Source organism: Mustelus asterias, chromosome 23, assembly GCF_964213995.1.
Source record: "Mustelus asterias chromosome 23, sMusAst1.hap1.1, whole genome shotgun sequence".
NCBI classification, from domain to species: Eukaryota; Metazoa; Chordata; class Chondrichthyes; order Carcharhiniformes; family Triakidae; genus Mustelus; species Mustelus asterias.
The window spans coordinates 37,143,271-37,165,567 of NC_135823.1; the positions used below are offsets into that span (position 1 = coordinate 37,143,271).

Here is a 22,297-nt window from a genome sequence, read left to right on the forward strand (position 1 = left end):
GGTGGCCAGGACCTTGTGTGACCCTGCAGGGGGAGACAACTGGGCATGAGGAGTAAGTACTGAGTTGCTTTTATCCCCCCTCCGCCCCCAAAGTGAGAGCCATGCGTCCAACACAGACATGGGCTATTTGGTCCACCATGCCGGATCTCTGAAAGAAGCAGCCAGCCAGTCCACACTCGCTTTACCGTGCATACCTCTTGGCTCCTAATTGCCGACCTGCAGGCCTTGCTGCCCGCCCCGAGCCCGTTGCCATGGCGTCCTCCCACCCCGGTTACCATGTGATCAGCCATTTGCGGACCGGAAGTGCCCAGCCGCGCGCTCCTAGGCCAGTTCCTGTCAGTTAGAAGAAGATGGCGGCTGTGGAGAGGGAGCGCTTTGCTTGGCGCCGCGGCCACTCGCACACTCACTGTTAAAGCCTTACTCGCATGTTTAGCTTTCGAATTTCTCACTGCTGCACTTTACATTAATGAGGTGGGTGGAATTTACCTCCGCCCGGGGCTGCGGGGGGGGAACGAGCCGGCTCGGGCGTTAGCAGCCCACTTCCCTCCGCCGCGACCGTCTTCTATTGATTGCCGTTCCGCCGCGAAAAGGGGGTCGGTCGGTCGGTCGGGGGGAGGGGGGCTGGGAGGGAGAGTGAGGCAGGCAGGGCAAGTGGGGCCCCTCGGCTGCAGCATCCATCAGGAATGGGCCTGTGTGCAAACCCCGCATTGCAGCGCTCTCATCTCAAGGCCTTTCACTGCGGTTCTGTTTTTTTTTAGAAATAACATGTATAATGGCTGTCTGATTTTAGTCTGTTCAATTGCAGAGGATTGGAGGCTAACGCTACCAAAGAAGCTCAAGAGAAACTAAACAGGTAAGATTTGTTTTTCGTTTCTTATACAGTTAAATATATTAAAGTTGAATTTGGGGAGGAAAACGTGTGACCTTCACCAACCACTAGTCCAATGCAAATAAAGCTCCGACATCTCTCCTCTCTTCCCCCCCCCCCCCCCGTCTCTGAATTCGACAGTGAAGAAAAATAGAATAAATGCGAAACTTGAAAATGTTGGAAATAATTAACTGGAGGAATAATGTTGGAAACGGGGTTAGTTGGCACCTGAAGGGAAAAGGCAGGCTAATCTATGATGCGATGAGGCTATACCGGAATCCTAACTGACTATTTTGCAATAATCGATCAGCTTCATTGCAAGAAAAAGAATGCAAAAAAGGACTTGAGAAAGGTAGTCTCTGCCGATTTCAAGATAGTTCAGCAGAGGTTTTTCAAATGTGATTCACCTTTCTGGTAGTTAGTTACTTGATTTATTATTGTCACATGTATTAGTATACAGTGAAAGGTATTGTTTCTAGCACACTATACAAACAAAGCATACTGTACATAGAGAAGGAAAGGAGAGTGGAGAATATAGTGTTACAGTCATAACTAGGGTATAGAGAAAGATCAACTTAATGCAAAGTAGGTCCATTCAAAAGTCTGATGACAGCGGGGAAAAAGCTGTTTTTGAGTTGGTTAGTACACGATCTCAGACTTTTGCATTATCTTCCCAATGGAAAAGGAAGAGAGTACATCCGGGGTGTGTGGGATCCTTGATTATGCCGGCAGCTTTGCCGAGGCAGCGGGAAGTGTAGACAGTCAATGGATGGGAGGCTAGTTTGAGTGATGGGACTGGGCTTCATTCACGACCTTTTGCAGTTTCTTGCGGTCTTGGACAGAGCAGGAGCCATATCAAGTTGTGAGACAACCAGAAAGAATGCTTTCTATGGTGCATCTGTGAAGTTGAGAGTTGTAGCAGACATGCCAAATTTCCTTAGTCTCCGGAGCATGGAGGGACCAGGACAGGTGGTTGGTGATCTTGACACCTAAAAACCTGAAGCTCGCGACTGTTTCTACTTCGTCCCTATTGACGTAGACGGGGACATGAAGTCGATAACTTTAGTATATGTAATTGATTGTTAGAGGATTGCTGAAAATAGATTTCTGTTAAAATTAATGCGAATGAGGCTTTAACACAATGAAAAATCATGTTGGAAGTATTTATTTTGCTCCTTTTCTGAAGGCAGTCACTATGTTTCATGCGTGATAGATGTCTGTTACCTTACCAAAGTGGTCATTTTTCACAACTTTCATTTTTGTAGCATTTTTAAAATGTAATAGAACATCCAAAATGCTTCACAGGAACGTAATGACAAATTTACGCAGAGCCAAAGAAAACATTAGGACAAATGATCAAAAAACTTGGTTAACGAGGTAGGTTGCAAGGAATGTCTTCAAGGAGGATAGAGAAAGATTTCCAGAGCTTGCGGACTAGGTAGTTGAAGACAAGACCAAGGGTGGTGAGAAGGAAGGTGGTGCATGGTGGAGGCCTGTGTTATAAAATGGTTCTCAGAGGCTTGTGGGGGCAGTGGGAGATTGCAAAGATGGGGAGAGGAAATGTTGTGTAGGATTGGAACATAGGGGTGAGAATTGTAAAATGTATGTCGGGGAGCATAGAGATGAATGGGACTAGCAAGTTTTTGATTAATTCAGATGTATCTAAGGTGCAAAGCCAGAGAAATGTGTCAAGATGTTTGCTCATTTAATAGTGAGAGACTACTGTTCATGTATAGTGTCCACATACATGTGCACTTGATTGCAGTCAGAGACTGAGACCCAGTTAAATATTTTCTTTCTCATCTGCACTCTGGATCTAGAGCTGCAGCCCTTCTCTTTTCCTCCCCACAGACACAGTTCCTCAAGGTAAGATCCCGAATGAAGTTGCATATTTGATTCAGTACCAATGTAGTGCATTTCCACAAAAGCCAAGGAAAAGATTGAATCCTTACTCATTTTAATTCTTACAGTATTCACAAAGCAACTTGTCATTTATGTAGCATGCGTAAATGTGAAGCAATACTCTGAGATGTTTCAGGCATTGAGACTAGGTGTCCAAAAACTCTCAGGTGTTTTCTTATGAGGTGGGTAGGCAGAGGAATTCAGGGAAAGATTCCAGAGATTGAGGCAGCTGTAGTTATTGCCACCAATAGTGGTGCAAAGTGGCTGGGGGAGGGATGGAGGGTTCTGAGTATTGGTGTAGGGTGTTACGTAGGTGGGCGCAGAGAGGACGAAGAGGGATTTATCAGAAAAATAAGAATTTTCTACTTCAAAGGTACTTCATTTTACACCCTCATCTAATACTTCAGCCCCTGTCCTAACTCTCACCAAATTCATTTCATCGATTGTCCTGTGTTGCCTGACGTGCATTGACTCTGGGTTAAGCAAACTCTTGACTTTAAAATTCTTATCCCTTGTTTTCAAATCCCTTCGTGGCCTTGGTCTTTCCCACCTCTGTAATCTCCTCTAGCCCTAAAACCCTCAGATCTCTGTATTCCTCCAGCTGCCAAGGGGCTAAGTTCAGATATTTTATATGCCAGAAGTAGGAATGGAGGTTTGGGATTCCCTAAATTAGAAATTCAAACACCTGCTGACATTCTGAAGGGCTTGGATCTGGTTCTGGTCTTGACATTAAAACATCATTCACTTATTGTGGATCTAACGATAAGAGTCAAATATTATAGGATTTTGAAGATTTTACAGGAAATCAAGCTTTTTAGGGAGAGGTCCTGTGCTTCTTTTGATACCACTTGGTTCCAGCCACTGAAGAGAATATAAAAGCTCATGGTATAGAGGTTTTAATGACTGTTGGGCAGTGGCACACAACATTAAAATGTGGAAGTAGGTTGTCTTTTTAGAGAAGATATGGAATCGGTAGATCAATTCAAAGTCAAATATGATGATATAAATAAATCAGAATTAAGAGAAAGTTGCTTCCATGGTCAGTGCAGTTATATACTAACACAAGTCTATCCTTGCATTTCCTCAGCTAGTAAGCACAAGGTGAAAGGTGCTTCCTGTAGGTGAGAGATCAAATCAGGGCCAGCTGTAGCTCAGTTGTGAGCAGTCTCACCTCTGATTCAAGAGATTTGTGGGTTCAAGTCTCATTCCAGAGATTTGAGCACTGAAATCTAGCCTAACACACTACCATTGCACCGAGGAAATGCTGCATAGTCAGAGGTGTTGTCTTTTACATGAGACATTCCACTAGGCTTTGTATGCCCCCTCAAATAGATATAAAAGATTCCTTTGCAGTATTCAAAGAGGAGCAGGGGAGTTCTTTCTCCCTGGTGTCCTGGGCAAAATCTTTCCCTTAATTGACAATACAAAAGCAAATTATCCAGTTATTATCACATTTGCTTTTTATGAGGCCTTGCTGTGTGCGAATTGGTTACCCTGATTCCCACATTACAACAGTAACCCACTGTATATGCTTTATTGGCTGTTAAGAGCTTTGGGATGTCCTGAGGTTGTAAAAGGTGCTACATAAACATATGTTGGGCTTAAATTCATATCCCCTTCTGATGCTAAGTTTCTGATATCTCATTGAGGGAGGCAAGTAAAAGTGATTTAAAAAAAAAATGGGAGTCTAAACCTTACTTCCAGCAGTTGGCTTGTGAGTTGCAGTCAAAAGGACAGTCTTCATGCTGTGGGAGGCATTTGAAGATTTTTAGAAATACATTACTCCTTTTCCCTACAAACCTCCACACCCACTGTCTTTCCTGTCCGAAGGCCATGCTCTGTCGGGAACTGTTCAGTGTTAGGACACATCCAAGCTGATTCTTGTGCATGCTTCTGATCATTGAAGTCTTGTTCTCTTTGCTCATCCAATGGGTCTGTTGTTCCTGATGTTATATGTGAAATAATACTTTACAGCTACCTATGATTGTAGAAGTTTTACTTTTGAAGGATTGGGATAAAAACTATATTAAAGGTATTCAGTTATGTCAAGACTCCATGTGTTGTAAAGGTTATTTTGCAACAACCTGTTTTGAGATTCTGTGGGCTACAATGTTATGGTTGTAATTGTTGTCTTACAATTGCATGTGTTTTTCCACTGGGTTAAAGTTACTGCAAATTACACAGACATAGGAAGCAGCTGTTAATGTGCCCTGTATAAGCTGTTTGACTAAAATGGAAGTTGGTTTACCAGTGGCTGTGATCCAGAGCTGCAGTAAACCAGGACTGAGTCATGCTGAAGGTATCCCTTAAATAGGAAGGCGGATGATCATTATCATGCAGAAGGCTCAATGACTGAATGGTGACCTTTCGTTTCTCATTGTGTTTTAGCATGAATTACATGCTCCCTAGTTCCCTGGTTGTTTCTGGTTTGTGGAAAATACATGCTCCATACTCCAGAAGTTTCCCTGTATTTGTTTCTCACGTAGATTGCTTTCCCAATTAGTGCTAGACACACACTGCTCTTGTTGTACAAACAAAGCTGGGTTTATTGGAACACCTAGAATAGATCAGTGGCTGAGCCTGCTAGGATCCTAGCCAACATTTTTATATCTGGTAGGTAAGCTTTTGTTTTTAAAGTCCTACGCAATGCTACTTGACTGTTGCTGAGGGCTGTGAATATTGTGGTTTTGATGCCAAATATAAGTCTGAAATGTAAAAAGGCACGAGCAGTCCTCACTGACAATTTTGCATGTAGGAAAACTAATCAAATTGTATTTTAAAGATTTTCAATTCTGGTTTAACATTTAGGAAATGGTCTGATGTTGAATATTACCATGTGCCAACCTATTTCTCCAGCTCACCTGGAGAGAAATGGGATGCATTTGTTTAAAGAACAATGTCCTAATGAAATTCGAATTTAAAAGAATATTTTAAAAATGAGATGCTTTGAATATGTACTTAAATGGACATAAGTAACTTACTTAAAAATAGAAAGTGTGTATTGAGGTTTCGTCTGCACTGTAGTTGACACCAAGATAGCTGGGAGGAAATTTGTCATCCCTCTGAGTGGGACGGATCCAGAGACAACCTTTGCAGTGAACTGAGGTGTAGGATTACAACCTGAGGAAATTTTGAGGTAAGTGAATTGTTGTGCCTTCATGTTATTTTTAATGTTTCCTCACTAGCACCTTTACAGTGGAACAAGGCCACTTTAAGAGACCAATCATATGATGTCACTGACATCGGCCGTTTGCACTTGCAAACAGGCAGTCTATCTTAGCAGCCTGTCATGTTAACATCCTTTCAATGAAGCCCTTTGTTTGTTTAAACCTACCTTTTAAAACCACCCTGTAGAAAACTGGTGAAGAGGTGACCGGACCACACTTTCAGCCACTCCAAAAGTGGAAAAAAATCTGACAGCATTGTAGACACCTGCCAGAAGAATAAATAATTGATATCATCGCTACAGGAAAGCTGGCAATGGAGGGGTGCCAAACAATGGTCGCAGCCACTGGAGGAACTGAAAAATAATCCAAGATTCTGGAAAAGAAAACTTCAGAAAGAAGCTTGCAACATGCTCTGCCTGAACATAGTTTATTTCATGGGATGTGGGCCAGGATTTGTTGCCCATCCCTAATTACCCCTTGAACTGAGTGGCACGTAATGGCACTTTAGAGGATAATTAAGAGTCAACCATTGCTATGGACCTGGAGTTGCTTGTAGACCAGACTGGGTCAGGATGGTAGATTTTCCCCCTCTAAAGAATATTAGTGAACCAGATGGGTTTTTACAATTATCAACAATGGTTTCATGGTCATCGTTAGACTTTTAATTTCAGATTATTTTTTTGTTCTAATTCCACCATCTGCTGTGGTGGGATTTTGAACTTAGTACACACAGCTGCGACTGGGGACCAATCTGCAAGATGCATTGTAGAAATTCACCTAAGATCCTTAGACAGCACCTTCTGAACCCATGACCACTTCCTTCTAGAAGAACAAGGGCAGCAGATACATGGGAACACCACGACCTGCAAGTTCCCCTCCAAGCCACTCACCGTCTTCACTTGGAAATATATTGCCATTCCTTCACAGTCGCTGGGTTAAAATTCTGGAATTCCCTCCCTAACGGCATGGTGAGGATGTTGTGAAACACACAGGCTGAGCTCGGGGGTTTGTCTAGTTTAGGGGAGAAAAGAAGCAAGACAGTGCTGAAAATTCGTGGCGTGTCCTGCTTATGCAGGCCCTTTCCTTATTACCATGGTGGGAGGTCTTGGCACCGTGAGACCATTTGATGAGAATACAGAGCAGTGGAGCTCATATACAGAGAAATTCGACTATTTTGTCCAAGTAAACAAGATTTGTGGCAGATATAGTAGTCTCAACTTTCCTGAGCACAATGGGGGCGGGGAGAAAGCATTTAACCTCCTGAGACGTTTGGTACAGACGAAAAGGTAGGTATGAAAACTTAGCATGAAATAGTGGAAATATTGCAAGGTCGCTATTCACTGAAACCTTTAGTCATCACCAAAAGGTTTCGGTTCCATAAGTGTAATCAGCAAGAAGGTGTATCGATCACAGTTTGTAGCTACACTGAAGAGACTAGCTGAATGCTGAATTCAGGGATGTCTTGAACGACATCATTAGAAATAGATTAGTCTGTGGCTTAAGGAGTGAGGCTATTCAAAAGCGGTTGTTAACAGAAAGCAACCTAACCCTAAAAGCTTTGGAAGTTGCTATATCCATGGAGTTAACAGCCAAAGAGGCTCGGCAGTTGAGTTTGAGTCCAAGAATTGTTAAGATGTCAGCCAAAAACTGAACACAGACTCGCAATTGCCATTGGTATGCAAAAACTAGGCATTCAGCAGCAGATTGTTGGTGCAAAGACATCATGTACAGGAATTTTAAATTCACCATCATGTACGTCGCTGGCTGACCAGCATTTATTGCCCATCCCGAGTTGCCCTTAAGAAGGTGGTGGTGAGCTGTCTTCTTGAAACATTGCAGTCAGGTGCTGTGGGTTGACCCACAATGCTGTTGGGAAAAGAATTCCAGGTTGTTGACCCAGCAACTGCGCAGGAGCGGCGATATATTTCCAAGTCAGGATAGTGAGAGGCTTGGAGGAGAACTTGCAGGTGGTGGTGTTCCCATGTATCTGCTGCCCTTGTCCTCCTTGATGGAAATGTTTGTGGTTTGGAAGATGCTGTCTAAGGATCTTTGGTGAATTGCTGCAGTGCATCTTGTTGATGGTACACACTGCTGCTACTAAGCATCAATGGTGGAAGGAGTGGATGTTTGTGGATATGGTGCCAATCAAACAGGCTGTTTTGTCCTGATTGGTGTTAAGCTTCTTATGTTGGAGCTGCACCCATCCAGGCAAGTGGGAAGCATTCCATCACGCTCCTAACTTGTGCCTTGTAGATGGTGGATAGGCTTTGGGGAGTCAGGAGGTGAGTTACTTGCCACAGTATCGTAGCCTCTGACTTGCTCTTGTAGCCACTATGTTTATACGTTGAGTCCAGTTGAGTTTCTGGTCAATGGTAACCCCAAGGATGTTGACAGTGGGGGATTCAGTGATGGTTACACCATTCAGTGTCAAGGGGCGGTGGTTAGAGTGTCTCTTATTGGTGATGGTCATTGCCTGGCATTTATGTAGCACAAATGTTATCGCCACTTGTCAGATCAAGCCTGGCAAAAAGGGCCACATCAAATGCATTTGTTGGAAGTTTCAGGCCAGAATTACAAAAAGCAAAAGCTGAATGCATCAAATGGAAAGCCGAATAAGGGAAAAAGTATCCACGTGGTACAAAAAGGGCATGGAAAAGGACTTGAGTCAGGGTCTGAAGATGAACCACCATTGAACATACAGATTAATGCTGGTGCGACAAACCTTTACTGGGTCACTCCTTTACTGGGTGCACAGCCGGTGAAAATGGAGCTGGACGTTGGAGCCAAAGTTCGTTGGTACCGGAAACTTTATCAAGAAAAGCTTCAACATACTGCCTTGAAACCCTCCAAGATAGTGTTAAAACCTATACTGGAGAGGCGGTTCCATTGAGGAGCTGTATTGATGTAACTATACAGTTGAATGGACAGTCTGTAAACTTGTCCTTGCACATGTTTAAAAGAACTGTCAAGTACTAATGGGAAGAACCTGGCTGGAAAAATCAGATTAAATTGGGCGAGGTAAATCTAATGACATTCCGAAGCAGGTCTACAGAAGATGCCATTGTCTTCAATGGTGAGCTGGGATGCATGAAAGCTACCTCAGCTACGTTAGAGATTAAGGTCAAAAGTCATTTAAGATGCTTTAAAGCTAGGCCAGTGCCGTACACCATCAGATCTAAAATAGAGGCAGAACTAGAGCGGCTGGTGAAAACTGGAGTCCTTCTGATTGGGCTGCACTGATTGTACCCGTGATGAAGTAAGATGGATCAGTGCGCAGTTGTGGCTATTTTAAAGTCACTTTCAATCCTGTATTGTGTGCAGAGCAGTACCGTCTGCCTCTGATTTATTCGCTGGGTTGGCTGGAGGCCACACAATTGACATCAGTCAAGTGTATCTTCAGATGAATGTGAATCAGGATTCACAACACTTTTTGACAATCGTGATGCACATAGTTATTTTGGTACAAACGGCTACCATTTGGCATCACGTCCGTACCTGCATTGTTCCAATGTGCGATGGATCAAATTTTGTGAATTAGAAGGAGTCCAGTGTAATTTAGACAATACCTTAGTTACTGGAAAGAATGAAGAAGAAGATCTCTGCAACCTAGATGCCACACTCTAGGGATTAAGAATCTGGGAAGACAAATATGAATCTTTCTAATCTTCAATTGAATGGCGAGGTCATGTCATAGACGCAAAGGGACTGCAAAAGTCACCATTGAAAGTCAAAACCATAGCTGAGACGCCTGCACTTCAAAATACCAATCAACTTGAATCTTTTTGGATTTACCTAAATTATTACGGAAGGTTTGTCCCTAATCTGGTAATTATTCTTAAACCCATACACAAGGGATGGCACAGTGGTTAGCACTGCTGCCTCACAGTGCCAGGGTCCCCGGTTCAATTCCGGCCTCGGGTCGCTGTCTGTGTGGAGATTGCACAATCTCCCCGTGTCTTCGTGGGTTTCCACTGGGTGCTCTGGTTTCCTCCCACAGTCCAAATGTGTGCGGGTTAGATTGATTGGCCATGCTAAATTGACCCTAGTGTCAGGGGATTAGTAGGGTAAATTTGTGGGGTTACGGGAATAGGGCCTGGGTGAGGTTGTGGTCGGTGCAGACTTGATGGGGCCAAATGGCCTCCTGCACTGTAGAGATTCTATGATTCTAACTGATTGTGTCAAAACAAAGTGGAAGTGGGTGGATCAGTGTGAGAAAGTCTTCATACAAGCTGAGGAGGCGGCACTAAAGTCAGAGGTCCCGATACACTTTGATCTGAATGTACCCTTGCAACTGGCATGTGGCACATCACTTTACAGGGTGGGGTGGGGCAGGGGTGGTGACGGCGTTGATTTCCCCGCATAAACCTGCAGGTGAAGAGAAGCCAATCGCTTTTGCATCAAGGTCCATGAATAAAGCAGAAATCAATTATGCGCAGATGGAAAAAGAAGCCCTAGGAATCATCTTTGGAATAAAACAGCTTTGCCAATTCCTGTATGGGAGGCAATTTACTTTCTAGTCTACGTGCACTCAATGGCCTGAAGTAATCATTCTGAAGCCACATCCCCAGAGAGAACAATTGAAAGATTGGGTGAAATTTACAGCAGATTCGGATACCCTGAAAAACTTGTGAATGATAATGGGCCGCCGTTCATTTTGCAAGAATTCACAAACAATTTAAAGGAGAACGAAATTCAATATATCCAATCTGCTCTTTACCATCCTGCCACAAATAGGCTGGCAGAACGTTTTGTACAGACGGTGAAACAGTTGAAGGTAACTAGAGAGCACGGTTGATTTGAGCCAGTTCATACTGACGTACAGAAATACTGCATACTCAACCCAAATTTGTCTGGCGTTGTTCATGGTAAAATGTCAACTATGCACAGCGCTTGATTTGCTATAACCGCCCAAGGCACGAGTTGTCGAGGAAAAAAAACAAGATCAGGTTAAATGACGAGAGAACAAGACAAAACGTTATATTTTTCATCCGGGTCAAGAAATTCTGGCAAGGAACTATACCACAAATGAAGAATGGATACCTGCCATCATCTTAGCATAGACAGGACCTACACTGTACAAATACAAGATGATGTAATATGGAGAAGGCACATGGAACAACTTTCAGCAACAAGGGCTAATCTGCCAGAGATGGAACCGACAAGTCCACATCAAGTGGTGCCAAGGGAAGACCTGGACCTTCCTGAGAACCTGACACTGCAAACCAATAGGAGAACACGTCAACACCGAATCAGTCTCGACACTCTGTTGATTCCAGTTAGGACAACTATGGACGATGTCCAAACCTAAACCAAAGACACCAGAGGTTGCAGTAAACACAAAAACAAGGACTCCTGAGGTTTTCCAACACTTTCACAGAGAGCAATGGCCTCCGGAGCACCTGACCTATTGACTAGTTGTTTATTAATTGTTCATATTGCTAATTTTGTTATACTGTCATTGGAGTCAAGGACCTTTTGATTTAAAGGGGGGAGGAACTGTTTGGTGTATTCACGTTATTTCTAGTGTTTTCTCACTAGCAGCTTCGCAGTGAAACGATCACATTACATCACTGATATCATCGGCTGTTTTGTGTGGGAAAACGGACAGTCTATCTTGACAGCCTGTAGTGTTAGCATCCTTTCAATAAAGGTTTGTTTGTTTAAACTTTTGAGGCCTGCAGCCTCCATTTAAAACCACCACGTGTATCCTTAACAGTCAGTGGCTACCCAAAGCAGGTTAGAATCATTAGATCCCTACAATGCAGAAGGAGGCCATTTGGCCCATCGAGTCTGCACCAACAAGAATCCCACCCAGCCCTGCCCCATAACCCCATGTATTGACCCCTGCTAGTCCCCCTGACACTAAGGGGCAATTTAGTATGGTCAATCCACCTAACCTGCACATCTTTGGTTGAAATTATGCTGTGAAATACTGGCAAAATCATTCCATAGTAGTATCATATAAGTCTGTTATATTGTAATTGTTCAAAGAACTAAAGTAGAGGAGCAATGTAACAATGTCCAATTTAAGGATATTCCAGTGTTCAATTTTATTTAAATAGTTTAACCAGTGATCATTTTTAAGCATTAATACATTGTTTTTTTCTTTATCTCTGTGTCTGCTTGTTGAGATGATCTCCTTTATTAATCTCTGGTATAGCAACTCTTGTGTCAAAACTAGGTAACAGGAAATTGAAAGCTATTGATTTTTTCATTAATTTACATAATTAGAGCCCCATGTTACATGAAAATAAATGCTGAAAAGAATGATTTTCCCCATTGTTCTCCTCTGCATGTTGCATCTCCCCTACATGATGGAGGAAATCGGAGCACCTGGAGGAAATCCATGGAGACATTGGGAGACCGTGCAAACTCCATGCAGTCATGCAAGACTAGAATCGAACCCAGGTCCCTGAGACAGCAGTGCAAACCATTGTGCCACTGTGTACCTTTCATGGTAGTTCTGACCATTTTTGGTAAATCTTTGAGACCCAGAAACATACAATTTGTATAAATTAGCCTAATTAAAACGTGTAACTTTTCCTTTGGTATATTTTTACAATGCATGAGTTGGTGTACTAGATGTATTTTCATAAATGAATATTTGAACTTGCCAAAGTCTGCGCGCACAGTTTTATATATAAACTCTGTTGCTTTAATACATTCTTCAGACTTTCTGCAGAGTCGGTGCATGATGCAGAAAAGGGTTTTGAGTAGTGTCAACGTGAGTTCACAATTTCCACAGTCATTTGTAGTCGTAAAAATACTTGGAATAGAGCTTACTGCAGCAGCTCTGCAAAAGTCTTTGGAGTTTGTTTTAACCAAGTGCTTTTGATGGCACAATGGGCCAGTGTTTTACTTTACCTATGATTCTACTCGTGCTACTTTGTGGCCTTGGTTGTCGTTCCATAGAGGGAGCTAAATATTAAGGGCTAGGTGTGGACTGGATAAGGCTGTGCATGTCCTGGCCTTATGTCTCAGTCTCAGATTGGTATTGGCCTGCTATACCTAGAACAGCATGTTCGGTAATGCTCTGCTGCAATAGAGGGGTATGATTTACTAGCTGTTCCTTTCTGTTAATGCAGACTTTATGCTTCAATTAACCTGTTTGCTACAGTGAGTACAAACTTTGGTTTCTGACTGGGTATTGGGTTCTATTACAATCCAGTCATCATCTGTTAGTAACTGCTATTTACTGTGGACATTATTTGGTTCTCTGGTATATTACTTGGTGTACTGACAACTTACAGCTGATTGATAATGGGTGCAAGATGGCTGTGAGTGACAGCTGAATATTGACATTGTTTCCTTACAAGAGATGAGGTTTGCAGAGCGTGGATTAGAGACTGAAAAAAAAACATTATGTATTCATCTGGCAGAGGAAGATTTCTGAGGAAACACATGAGCAAGGTATAGATTTTGCTGTACGGAACTTGCTATTCTTATTAAAACTTGTCACAAATAGTTCAGAACATGTTCTCCATTCTCCTATCCATTCAAACAGGGTTAGTTAACTGAGTATCTATGCTGCAAATACTCTGGACCACTGCAGAGGCAGAAGACTTTTTTAAGAACTTGACACAGTCAGCAGAAGTTTGAAGCCAAGCACCGTTGCCTATTGGGGGATTTCAAAGCATGAGTGGGTGGGGACCATGAGACAGCTGTCATGGCGAGGAAAGATAAATGGGAATGGACAGACTAGTTGAACTTTGCTGCCACCACAAGCTTTTTTGTTCAGTGATCAAGATGGTAAACTACAGAACCAGAGAGCACTAGGTCATTACTATGATTATCCTCACATGTATGTGTTTTAGCAAGCCACATTATAGTCAAATGGTTATGCATCAAGTATTACTTTGAGGGCAATTAGCCACATTCAAACTTCACAATCAATTGACATCAGTGAACAGATGTTTGTTCGCTTGATAAAGGAATGGCAGGGTGCGCAATGTGAAGAGGAGATGCAAGGAAATATTGTTATAGTGGAAACCTGTATGCATTTTGTTAGGGTGCTGGATCAGAACCCCAAGTTGGATTAGGATGCCAGATTGGACCCCAACATTTTTTCTATTTTGGCATAAATGTGAGGATAGGATGTTTCGCTCAAGGAGTACTTCCGCTGACAAATTAGGGATCTTTTATAGCAAAACAACTTTATTTAATAACAGTTTGGATATAACTAACAAATTAAGCAACTTAACTATTAACAGTTGAGCAATATTTAAAAATGAAAAGGAACCAATTTTAATTTCTGACTTACCGCTGTTTCAGTTCCAAATAAGCAACATTCCTCTTGCAGGCTTAAATGTTACTTTAGATACAGTTAGCAACCAGAAATATGCTTGCTATAATGAGTGTAGACAGTCTTAAAGCTTTCAGAGAGAAGTTGAGTTTGAACAGCTTGCAGAAAGAAGCCTCTGTCTTCAAACAATTCCCAGCTAGAACTAACTGTTCCCTGCAAAAGCTTTTTGCTTTCTGCCACAGACCCAGCTCTGCACGCACATCACATGGCACTGTCAATCACTCTGATCAGAAATCCTGGGAGAACTTAAGTAAACTAAAGTCCATTAGCTCTACTTAAACACTTGCAAGGCTGAAATGAGTATTAACCTGCGCTCTCTCCCAAAATCTGAGCTGCATTCCTACCAGACATATCGACTGCCTGTAGCATAAAGCTGAATGTTTTAAACATTCATCTTAAACTTAAAATAAATATCTATATTAATTGCACTATTATCACAATCTCATTAGACTGATCAAACTGTAGTAATTTGAAGAAAAAAAAATGAATGCCATTATAATGAATCCTTTGGCAAATCAGACTGAACAGGTGTGTTATGCTGGTATTGACCTGTATTAGGCTATGACTGAACAAGGATCTTATCTGTAGCACAGGTTTAGAAACTGACTAGCAGTTGTATGTAAATTAACCTTTAAAGTATTTATAATGTTGACAGGTAAATAAATGCATTTTGCTACATTTATTTAATTGCTACATCATCTTAGTGAGACAAGGAAGGAAATCAAATGACATAGCTATTTGTTTGCTTGGGGATGAACAAATAAATTGAGATTGCTTCAGGATTGATTGTTAAATTAGTTAAACAAATACACTGATTAAAAAGTCACATCAGGGACTCTTCTGCCACAGTCATCCTGGATTTGGTAGTTGTCAAGTATTAACTCTGTTGGGTTCCTGTTGCTAACCATTATTTTTTTTCTCTCTTGAATGGTTTTGACAAGATTTGTATGCAAAACATTTGTTTATCAGAATTACTTGATGTTCCCTAAAAGGCCTGGAGCAATTGCAGTCAATAGAGTTTCACAAGATGGTAAAATGTTGGGGATTCGGACTGAAAGTGCATATTTAGCAACAAATCACCTCTGTCTTCTACCTGACTTTTTCTTTGAGAGATGGCCACATCTTCACAAATGTATATACATATATTTTCTCAGATGGTTAGGTTTCCAAAAGGCAGCCTGCTCTCATCCATTCCCCACAGTTGGTTCATCTCTACTCTTTTGACCTTCAATAATTTTATCCCTTTTCTGCCAATGTCCTCTGCTGTCTGCTTAATTGGCAATCTAAATTTTAGTGTGGACAGGATGGAACCTCCCATTTACCAGCCTCTGGAGAGCTTTAGTGTGCAGTTTTGTAGCCCCTGTGAACAATAATCAGGAAAACAATATCATATTTGGAGTTGGAGAGCTTATGCAATTCTCTCCAATGAGCGTTTTCTCGAGCATCTGTATTTGAATGGATCATGATGGCAGAATACTTGGTGACAAAGTAAAATGGAAAAAGTGTGGGTGGCAGCCCTGATATCAGCTCTATATCTCACTGATATCAGCTCTATATCTCACTACTATCAGAATAGCATCTGATAGTGAGATAGGGTTTTGGCGTGAAAGAGCACACAGGTAATAGGAAATAGCAAGGGTCAGAAAATGGTTGGAATTTTTGCTCCGTGTTGGGCATTCTGGGTGACCAGAAGCCTGGTCAGAGGTAGGTTTAAAGAAGCATTTTGAAGTGAAGCCGAAAGGTTTGCAGAGTGAATTCCAGAGCTTAGCATCCAGGCAGCTGAAAGAATGGTCGCTAGTGGTGGATTAAAATTGGGAATGCTATATTGACCAGAACTAAATTGGTGAAAAATTGTGGGGCATGAGATGACAGTGAAGAGTGAGGCCATGAAGGGATTTGAAGGTAAGGATGAGAATTTCAAAATTGAGATTGGTCCAGAGTAGGGGTACGGGCAGCAGAGTTTTGGTCACGTCGGGTTTACAGAGGGTATAATGTGGGAAGTCAGCCAGTTAAGAATAGTACTAGAGCTTATGTTGCTGCGGGTAGTGCAGAGAAGCCACCAAAAAAATGGCGCAAGAGAAAATGGAATTAGTCAAGTAGCAAGAAATATCAAAATGACTTGCATTTATATTATGCCTTTCACAGTCAGGACATCTCAAAGCACTTTACAATGAACTGTAGTTACTGTTGTAATATAGGAAACAGATTGTAAGCGTGTAAACAAGGATGCAATAAGGAAGGAAGTGGCAAACGTATGCATAGGTCCCTTGCAGGCTGAGGGTGGAATGATGCAGGACAAGGAAATGGCAGTTGTTAAACAAAAGTTTTTGTTTTTAGAAGAGATAAAAACAAATTGGGGAACTAAGAGTCCTCTGAGAGCAAGAAACTTTAATATTAGTAAGGAGAAAGCACAGGTGGAATTAATGGGTCTAAATGATAAATCCTCTGGATCGAATGGTCTACATTCTAGTATCTGAAGGAGGTAGCGACAGGGTTAGTGAATGCATTGGTTTAAATTCTGCAACTGATTGGAATGTAGCAAATGTGATCACTGCTCTTGAAGGAGGGAGAAAACAGGAACCACAGGTCAGTTGACCTGATGTCAGCTATTGGGGAAAATGCTGGAATCCATTAAAGGAGTGGCAACAAGGCACTTAGAAGATCATATGATCAGGCAGAATCAATATGGCTTTCTGAATGGGAAATCATTAATAAATATACTTTTTGAGGATGTAATGGGGAGCCATAAATGTAATATTTGTGCTTTCAAAAGGCATTTGATACGATGCCCCCATGAAAGGCTGTTGGACAAGACAAAGGTTCACAATTTTGTCGTGTAATATGTTAGCACAGGTAGCGTAATGCTTAAAACACAACCCAACGGAGTCGGGATAAATGGGTTATTTTCAGCTTGACAGACTGTTTGTGTCTCCTCATTAGTATCAGTACTGGGGCCTCAGAATTTTAAGGATGAGGAAAGAGTGGTGTTCTGGTCTTTTACAGACCAAGGAGTGGTCTGAGAGGAGGAGCAGGACACCGCAAGAACTGACGTTTGAAGTCCAGAGGTAAGCAGGCAGATGAGTGATTTGGTGAGTCTTTTTTTTCTCTCTGAACTAAAGCAGTGGGACTGGAAAATACGGTGTAAAGTTTAGAGTATAACTAGTTAAGCTACTTGATTTAACTAAAAATCATTGAATGAGGACTTCAATTAGATAAAGTAAGTAAGGCTTGTCTAAAATATGGGAGAGGCAGAACAGGTAGTGTGCCTGGACTGTAGAATTTGGGAGTTTGTACACTGCGAGATTGGCCCAAGCATAGATGCCTCCACTTTGGATTTCTCTGGCTCAGAGTCACTGAGCTGGAGTGTGGGTACGAGAGAGTCCGCTACATAAGGAAGGGTGAGGAATTTCTCCACAGTCTTGTCCAGAATTTAGTCTCACACCAGGAGAAAAATACAGATTCAGGAAAGGAACGGCGTGACTGAGAGGAGCTTGGTGGCGGGGATTTAGAAGAGATTGAGGAGGAGGCCTGGAAACACTGGCCCTGTCCAACAGGGATGATATACTCACTAGCTGAGAGAGCAAGGAGAAAGAATGCAAAGAGGATGGTCACAGACCAAGGCACCTTGGCTCAGAAAGCTGTCCTGCAGTGTGAAGAGCAGAATAGAAATGTGGTTGTAATAAAGGACTTCATAATTAGGGGGATAGATGGCTTTCTCTGCAGCCAAGATTGAGAATCGGAAGGGTGTGTTGCCTATCTGGATAAGGGATATTTTGCGGTGGCTGGAGAGGAATTTGGAAAGAGTGGGAGTAAATCCAGCACTGGCTTGGGACTGGAAGGATCAGGATGGGACCCATGTTCTGTCGGAATGGGTAAATCAAGCAGTGGCGAAAGCTTTGAACTAGTAAGTGAGGATGGGGGGGTGACAGGGATCTACTAGAAACTTAACAGCTTACATGTAAACAGAACAGGGAAAAGATTAAAGTAAGGAAGGACTTTAATGACAAGGGAATCAGTAGTTATAGGACAGGTATATAAAAGGCTTTTTAAACATAAATTGAGCGGAAGTCCTACTAAAAATGAGTTAAAATATCTGCAGTGGTGATGAGCAACCTAGGCATGTGAGCAGGCCAAACCAATGGCCCTCTTTCATCTCAGTGGCCTACAAGATAGAAATTGAGCATTTGCACTAACCAGGACCCCATGAATAAGAATGTGGTTAAATACTCATTCATATATTAATAGAACTGTCATCAACATCAAATGGCAAAAAATGAAATATTTATGCTTACCTGACCTACATTAATGTGACCTCTGGTTGGATCTATCTTCTGTGTCTTCATAGCTTCCTTCAGATTTGAAAGCTGTTGAGTACTTTGGGCAGAACCTAGTAGAACGCTTGTCATGCGAGAAGAATGGCATGTTTCATAATGTCTCTTAACATTGTATCATTTTGGAACTGCTATCACCCCGTTGCAAATAAAGCACAATGGAGAGTCTCCCTTTCTGTTCAATGACAGAATAATGCAGCTCCTAACTCTTTCTTGCCATTCAGTCCTCATCGATTTTTCTCTTTTTGGTGACTTATTCCTCTGTATTTTTGATTTTGCACTTGATTCTCGTTTTTCACCACACCATTTCCAATAAAAAGTGGTCCACTAGGGCAAAATAAATAACAGCCATAAAAGTAATACCAAAAAGTGCAACCTCCCACACATGCTCAGGAACATGATGGTCTCCCTGCGCTTGTGTACCCAGTATGTGCTGAATGTGCTATTTGAACCACGTCAACTGTAACAGTGCAACCAAGGCGAGAGCAAACAGCACGATCCTTGTGCATTGGCAGTAGTCAACGGGCTATGATGGGCTGCAGGTTTCCCACCACTGATCTACAGTGATGCACACTGTCTGTAATAAAACATGGTGTCTGGAGGCAGTCATGTAATTTGAGGAACCAGGCATAGGGGGGGGATGGGTAAGGGATATTACTGAGACATGGTAATAGAAAAATCAGGACTAGAAACAATATATGCAGGATACAATATAGAAAAGATGGAGCAAAAATTGGGTGTGGAGTAGCTGTAATTAATTGGGATGACAACATGGCAGTAGCAAAAGGGACATAGCTATGAAAAGATAAAAATATCAAACACAATAATGGGTGAAGTCTACAGGTCATCTAATAGTGGGAGAGATTTGGAGAAAGAAATATGCAGACAAATTAGAATTGAGTAAAATTTGTAGAATAATAATCATGGAGGATTTCCAATATCCTGATATTAATTGGATAGACAAGGTAGGTAAAGGGGATAAGGGAATGGCGTTCCTACAATGTGTGTACGACTCCTTTCTAATTTGATATGTAATTTGATGCACAACAAGGGAAGATTAGTTATTGGATCTCTTAATGGGGAATGAACCAGAGTAGATAAGAGAAATAAGAATAGGGAGCATCTTAGCATTAGTGTCCATAACATGTATAAGTATGATGTGGAGATGCCGGCGTTGGACTGGGGTAAACACAGTAAGAAGTTTAACAACACCAGGTTAAAGTCCAACAGGTTTATTTGGTAGCAAAAGCCACACAAGCTTTCGAGGCTCTGAGCCCCTTCTTCAGGTGAGTGGGAATTCTGTTCACAAACAGAACTTATAAGACACAGACTCAATTTACATGAATAATGGTTGGAATGCGAATACTTACAACTAATCCAGTCTTTAAGAAACAAAAATGTTATGGACACTAATGCTAAGATGCTCCCTATTCTTATTTCTCTTATCTACTCTGGTTCATTCCCCATTAAGAGATCCAATAACTAATCTTCCCTTGTTGTGCATCAAATTACATATCAAATTAGAAAGGAGTCGTACACACATTGTAGGAACGCCATTCCCTTATCCCCTTTACCTACCTTGTCTATCCAATTAATATCAGGATATTGGAAATCCTCCATGATTATTATTCTACAAATTTGTTTTGTTTCTTAAAGACTGGATTAGTTGTAAGTATTCGCATTCCAACCATTATTCATGTAAATTGAGTCTGTGTCTTATAAGTTCTGTTTGTGAACAGAATTCCCACTCACCTGAAGAAGGGGCTCAGAGCCTCGAAAGCTTGTGTGGCTTTTGCTACCAAATAAACCTGTTGGACTTTAACCTGGTGTTGTTAAACTTCTTACTATGTATAAGTATGACATAGAAGCAAATATATTGGATTGAAGAAATGCTGATTTTTGAGGACCTGAGAATAAAATTTGGAGAAAGTAAAATGGGTAACCATATTGACAAAACAATGATGTAAAACAATGGGAAACATTTAAAATGTTCACAGAATGCAGGGAAAATATATTTGGCTAAAAAGGGAAAAAAAACTAAACAATGGAACTCCATAGATAAAGATAAAAGAAAACTGAGGGTTAGGGAAATGGTATTCCACAAGGATTAATGCTGGGACCACTGCTGTTTACAGTTTACATTAGCGATTTGGACTTTGGAATCAAAACCATAATTTCCATATTTGTGGATGACGCCAAATTTGTGGGGTATGTCGGTGCGTAGTCTTTACTGAAAAGGTCTGCATTAAGTTACAGGAGGACATTAATAAATTTGCAGAATGGGCAAATAATTGACAAATGAAGTTCAACATGGATAAATGTGAAGTATGTTTTGTTAGGGAGAATAGGGATATCGCTTATTATTTGGAAGGCGCAAAATAATGAGTGCAAATAACTCGATTGCTGAAAGTCATGCCACAGGTTAGGCCATTTAAAAAAGCAAACAAAGCACGGTTTTATTTCTAGAGGGATAGAATTGAAAAGTTAGCAAGTTATGCTAAACCTATATCAAATCTTGGCTAAACCTATATAGTTCTGGCTGACATATCAAAAGAAGGATATAGAGACTTGCAGAGAAGATACACCGATCCACCTGCCCTGGTCCCTCCCCATGCCGACACTATAGTTAAGAAAGCCCACCAACGCCTCTACTTTCTCAGAAGACAAAGGAAATTTGGTATGTCTGCTACAGCACTCACCAACTTTTACAGATGCACCATTGAAAGCATTCTTTCTGGTTGTATCACAGCTTGGTATGGCTGCTGCTCTATCCAAGACTGCAAGAAACTACAAAGGGTCATGAACGAAGCCCAGTCCATCACTCAAACCAGCCTCCCATCCATTGACACTGTCTACACTTCCCGCTTCCTCAGAAAAGCAACCAGCATAATTAAGGACCCCACGCACCCCGAACATACTCTCTTCCACCTTCTTCCATCGGGAAAAAGATGCAAAAGTCTGAGGACACGTACCAGCCAACTCGAACAGCTTCTTCCCTGCTGCCATCAGACTTTTGAATGGACTTGCTTTGCATTAAGTTGATCTTTCTCTACACCCTAGCTATGACTGTAACACTAAGTTCTCCACTCTCCTTTCCTTCTCTATGAACGGTATGCTTTGTCTATAGTACGCAAGAAACAATGCTTTTCACTGTATACCAATACATGTGACAATAAATCAAATCAAATTATACACAAGGATGGATACCAGAAAAAAATAATGATTTTTTTTGGGGGTGTGGGGGGGAAGAAGAAGAAGAAAGCTGAGGAATGATTTAATAGAGGGCTTTAAAATAATGGAAGGTTTTGATAGTGTGTGTAGAGATTGCTTTCTTGTGGGGAAAAGCATAACTAGAGGCCATCAGTATATGATATCAAAAGATCCAATTCGGAATTCAGAAGAAACTTCTATACTCTTGCATGGTTAAAATGTGGAACTCTTTACATGGGGTGGTTGAAGTCATTTTTATAGATACATTGAAGTGAAAGCCAGGCAAGCCCACGATGAAGAAGGGAATAAATAGTCGATTTAGATGAAAAAGGGAGGTAGCTCAAATGGAGCGTAAGCACTAAATGGGCTTGTTTCGGTGCCACGTATCCCATGTAATTCTATGTAATCCTATCTTTGCAGTCTATTTTAATGGTTTAGATTGGGGGTCCATGTGACATTTCAAAGGATTCACCAGTGGCTACTTTTCTCCTCCAAGTGGACATTTAATGTACATTTC

At 41.5% G+C, this 22,297-nt stretch overlaps 1 protein-coding gene across 11 annotated transcripts in view; it reads left to right on the forward strand.

Annotated features, from left to right (window-relative positions):
• Positions 1-328: 328 nt before the first annotated feature.
• Positions 329-22,297, forward strand: part of LOC144510648 (trinucleotide repeat-containing gene 6A protein-like) — a 162,233-nt gene continuing 140,264 nt past the window's right edge. For 10 of the 11 annotated variants that reach the window (XM_078240306.1, XM_078240313.1, XM_078240311.1 and 7 more), the window contains exons 1-2: positions 329-471; positions 806-853. In XM_078240306.1, the coding sequence (XP_078096432.1) occupies positions 467-471; positions 806-853 (53 nt within the window). In that variant the 5' untranslated portion in view covers positions 329-466. Of the gene's footprint in view, positions 472-805; positions 854-12,354; positions 12,395-22,297 lie in introns of those variants that run through there. The other variant, XM_078240309.1, reaches the window with a different exon arrangement.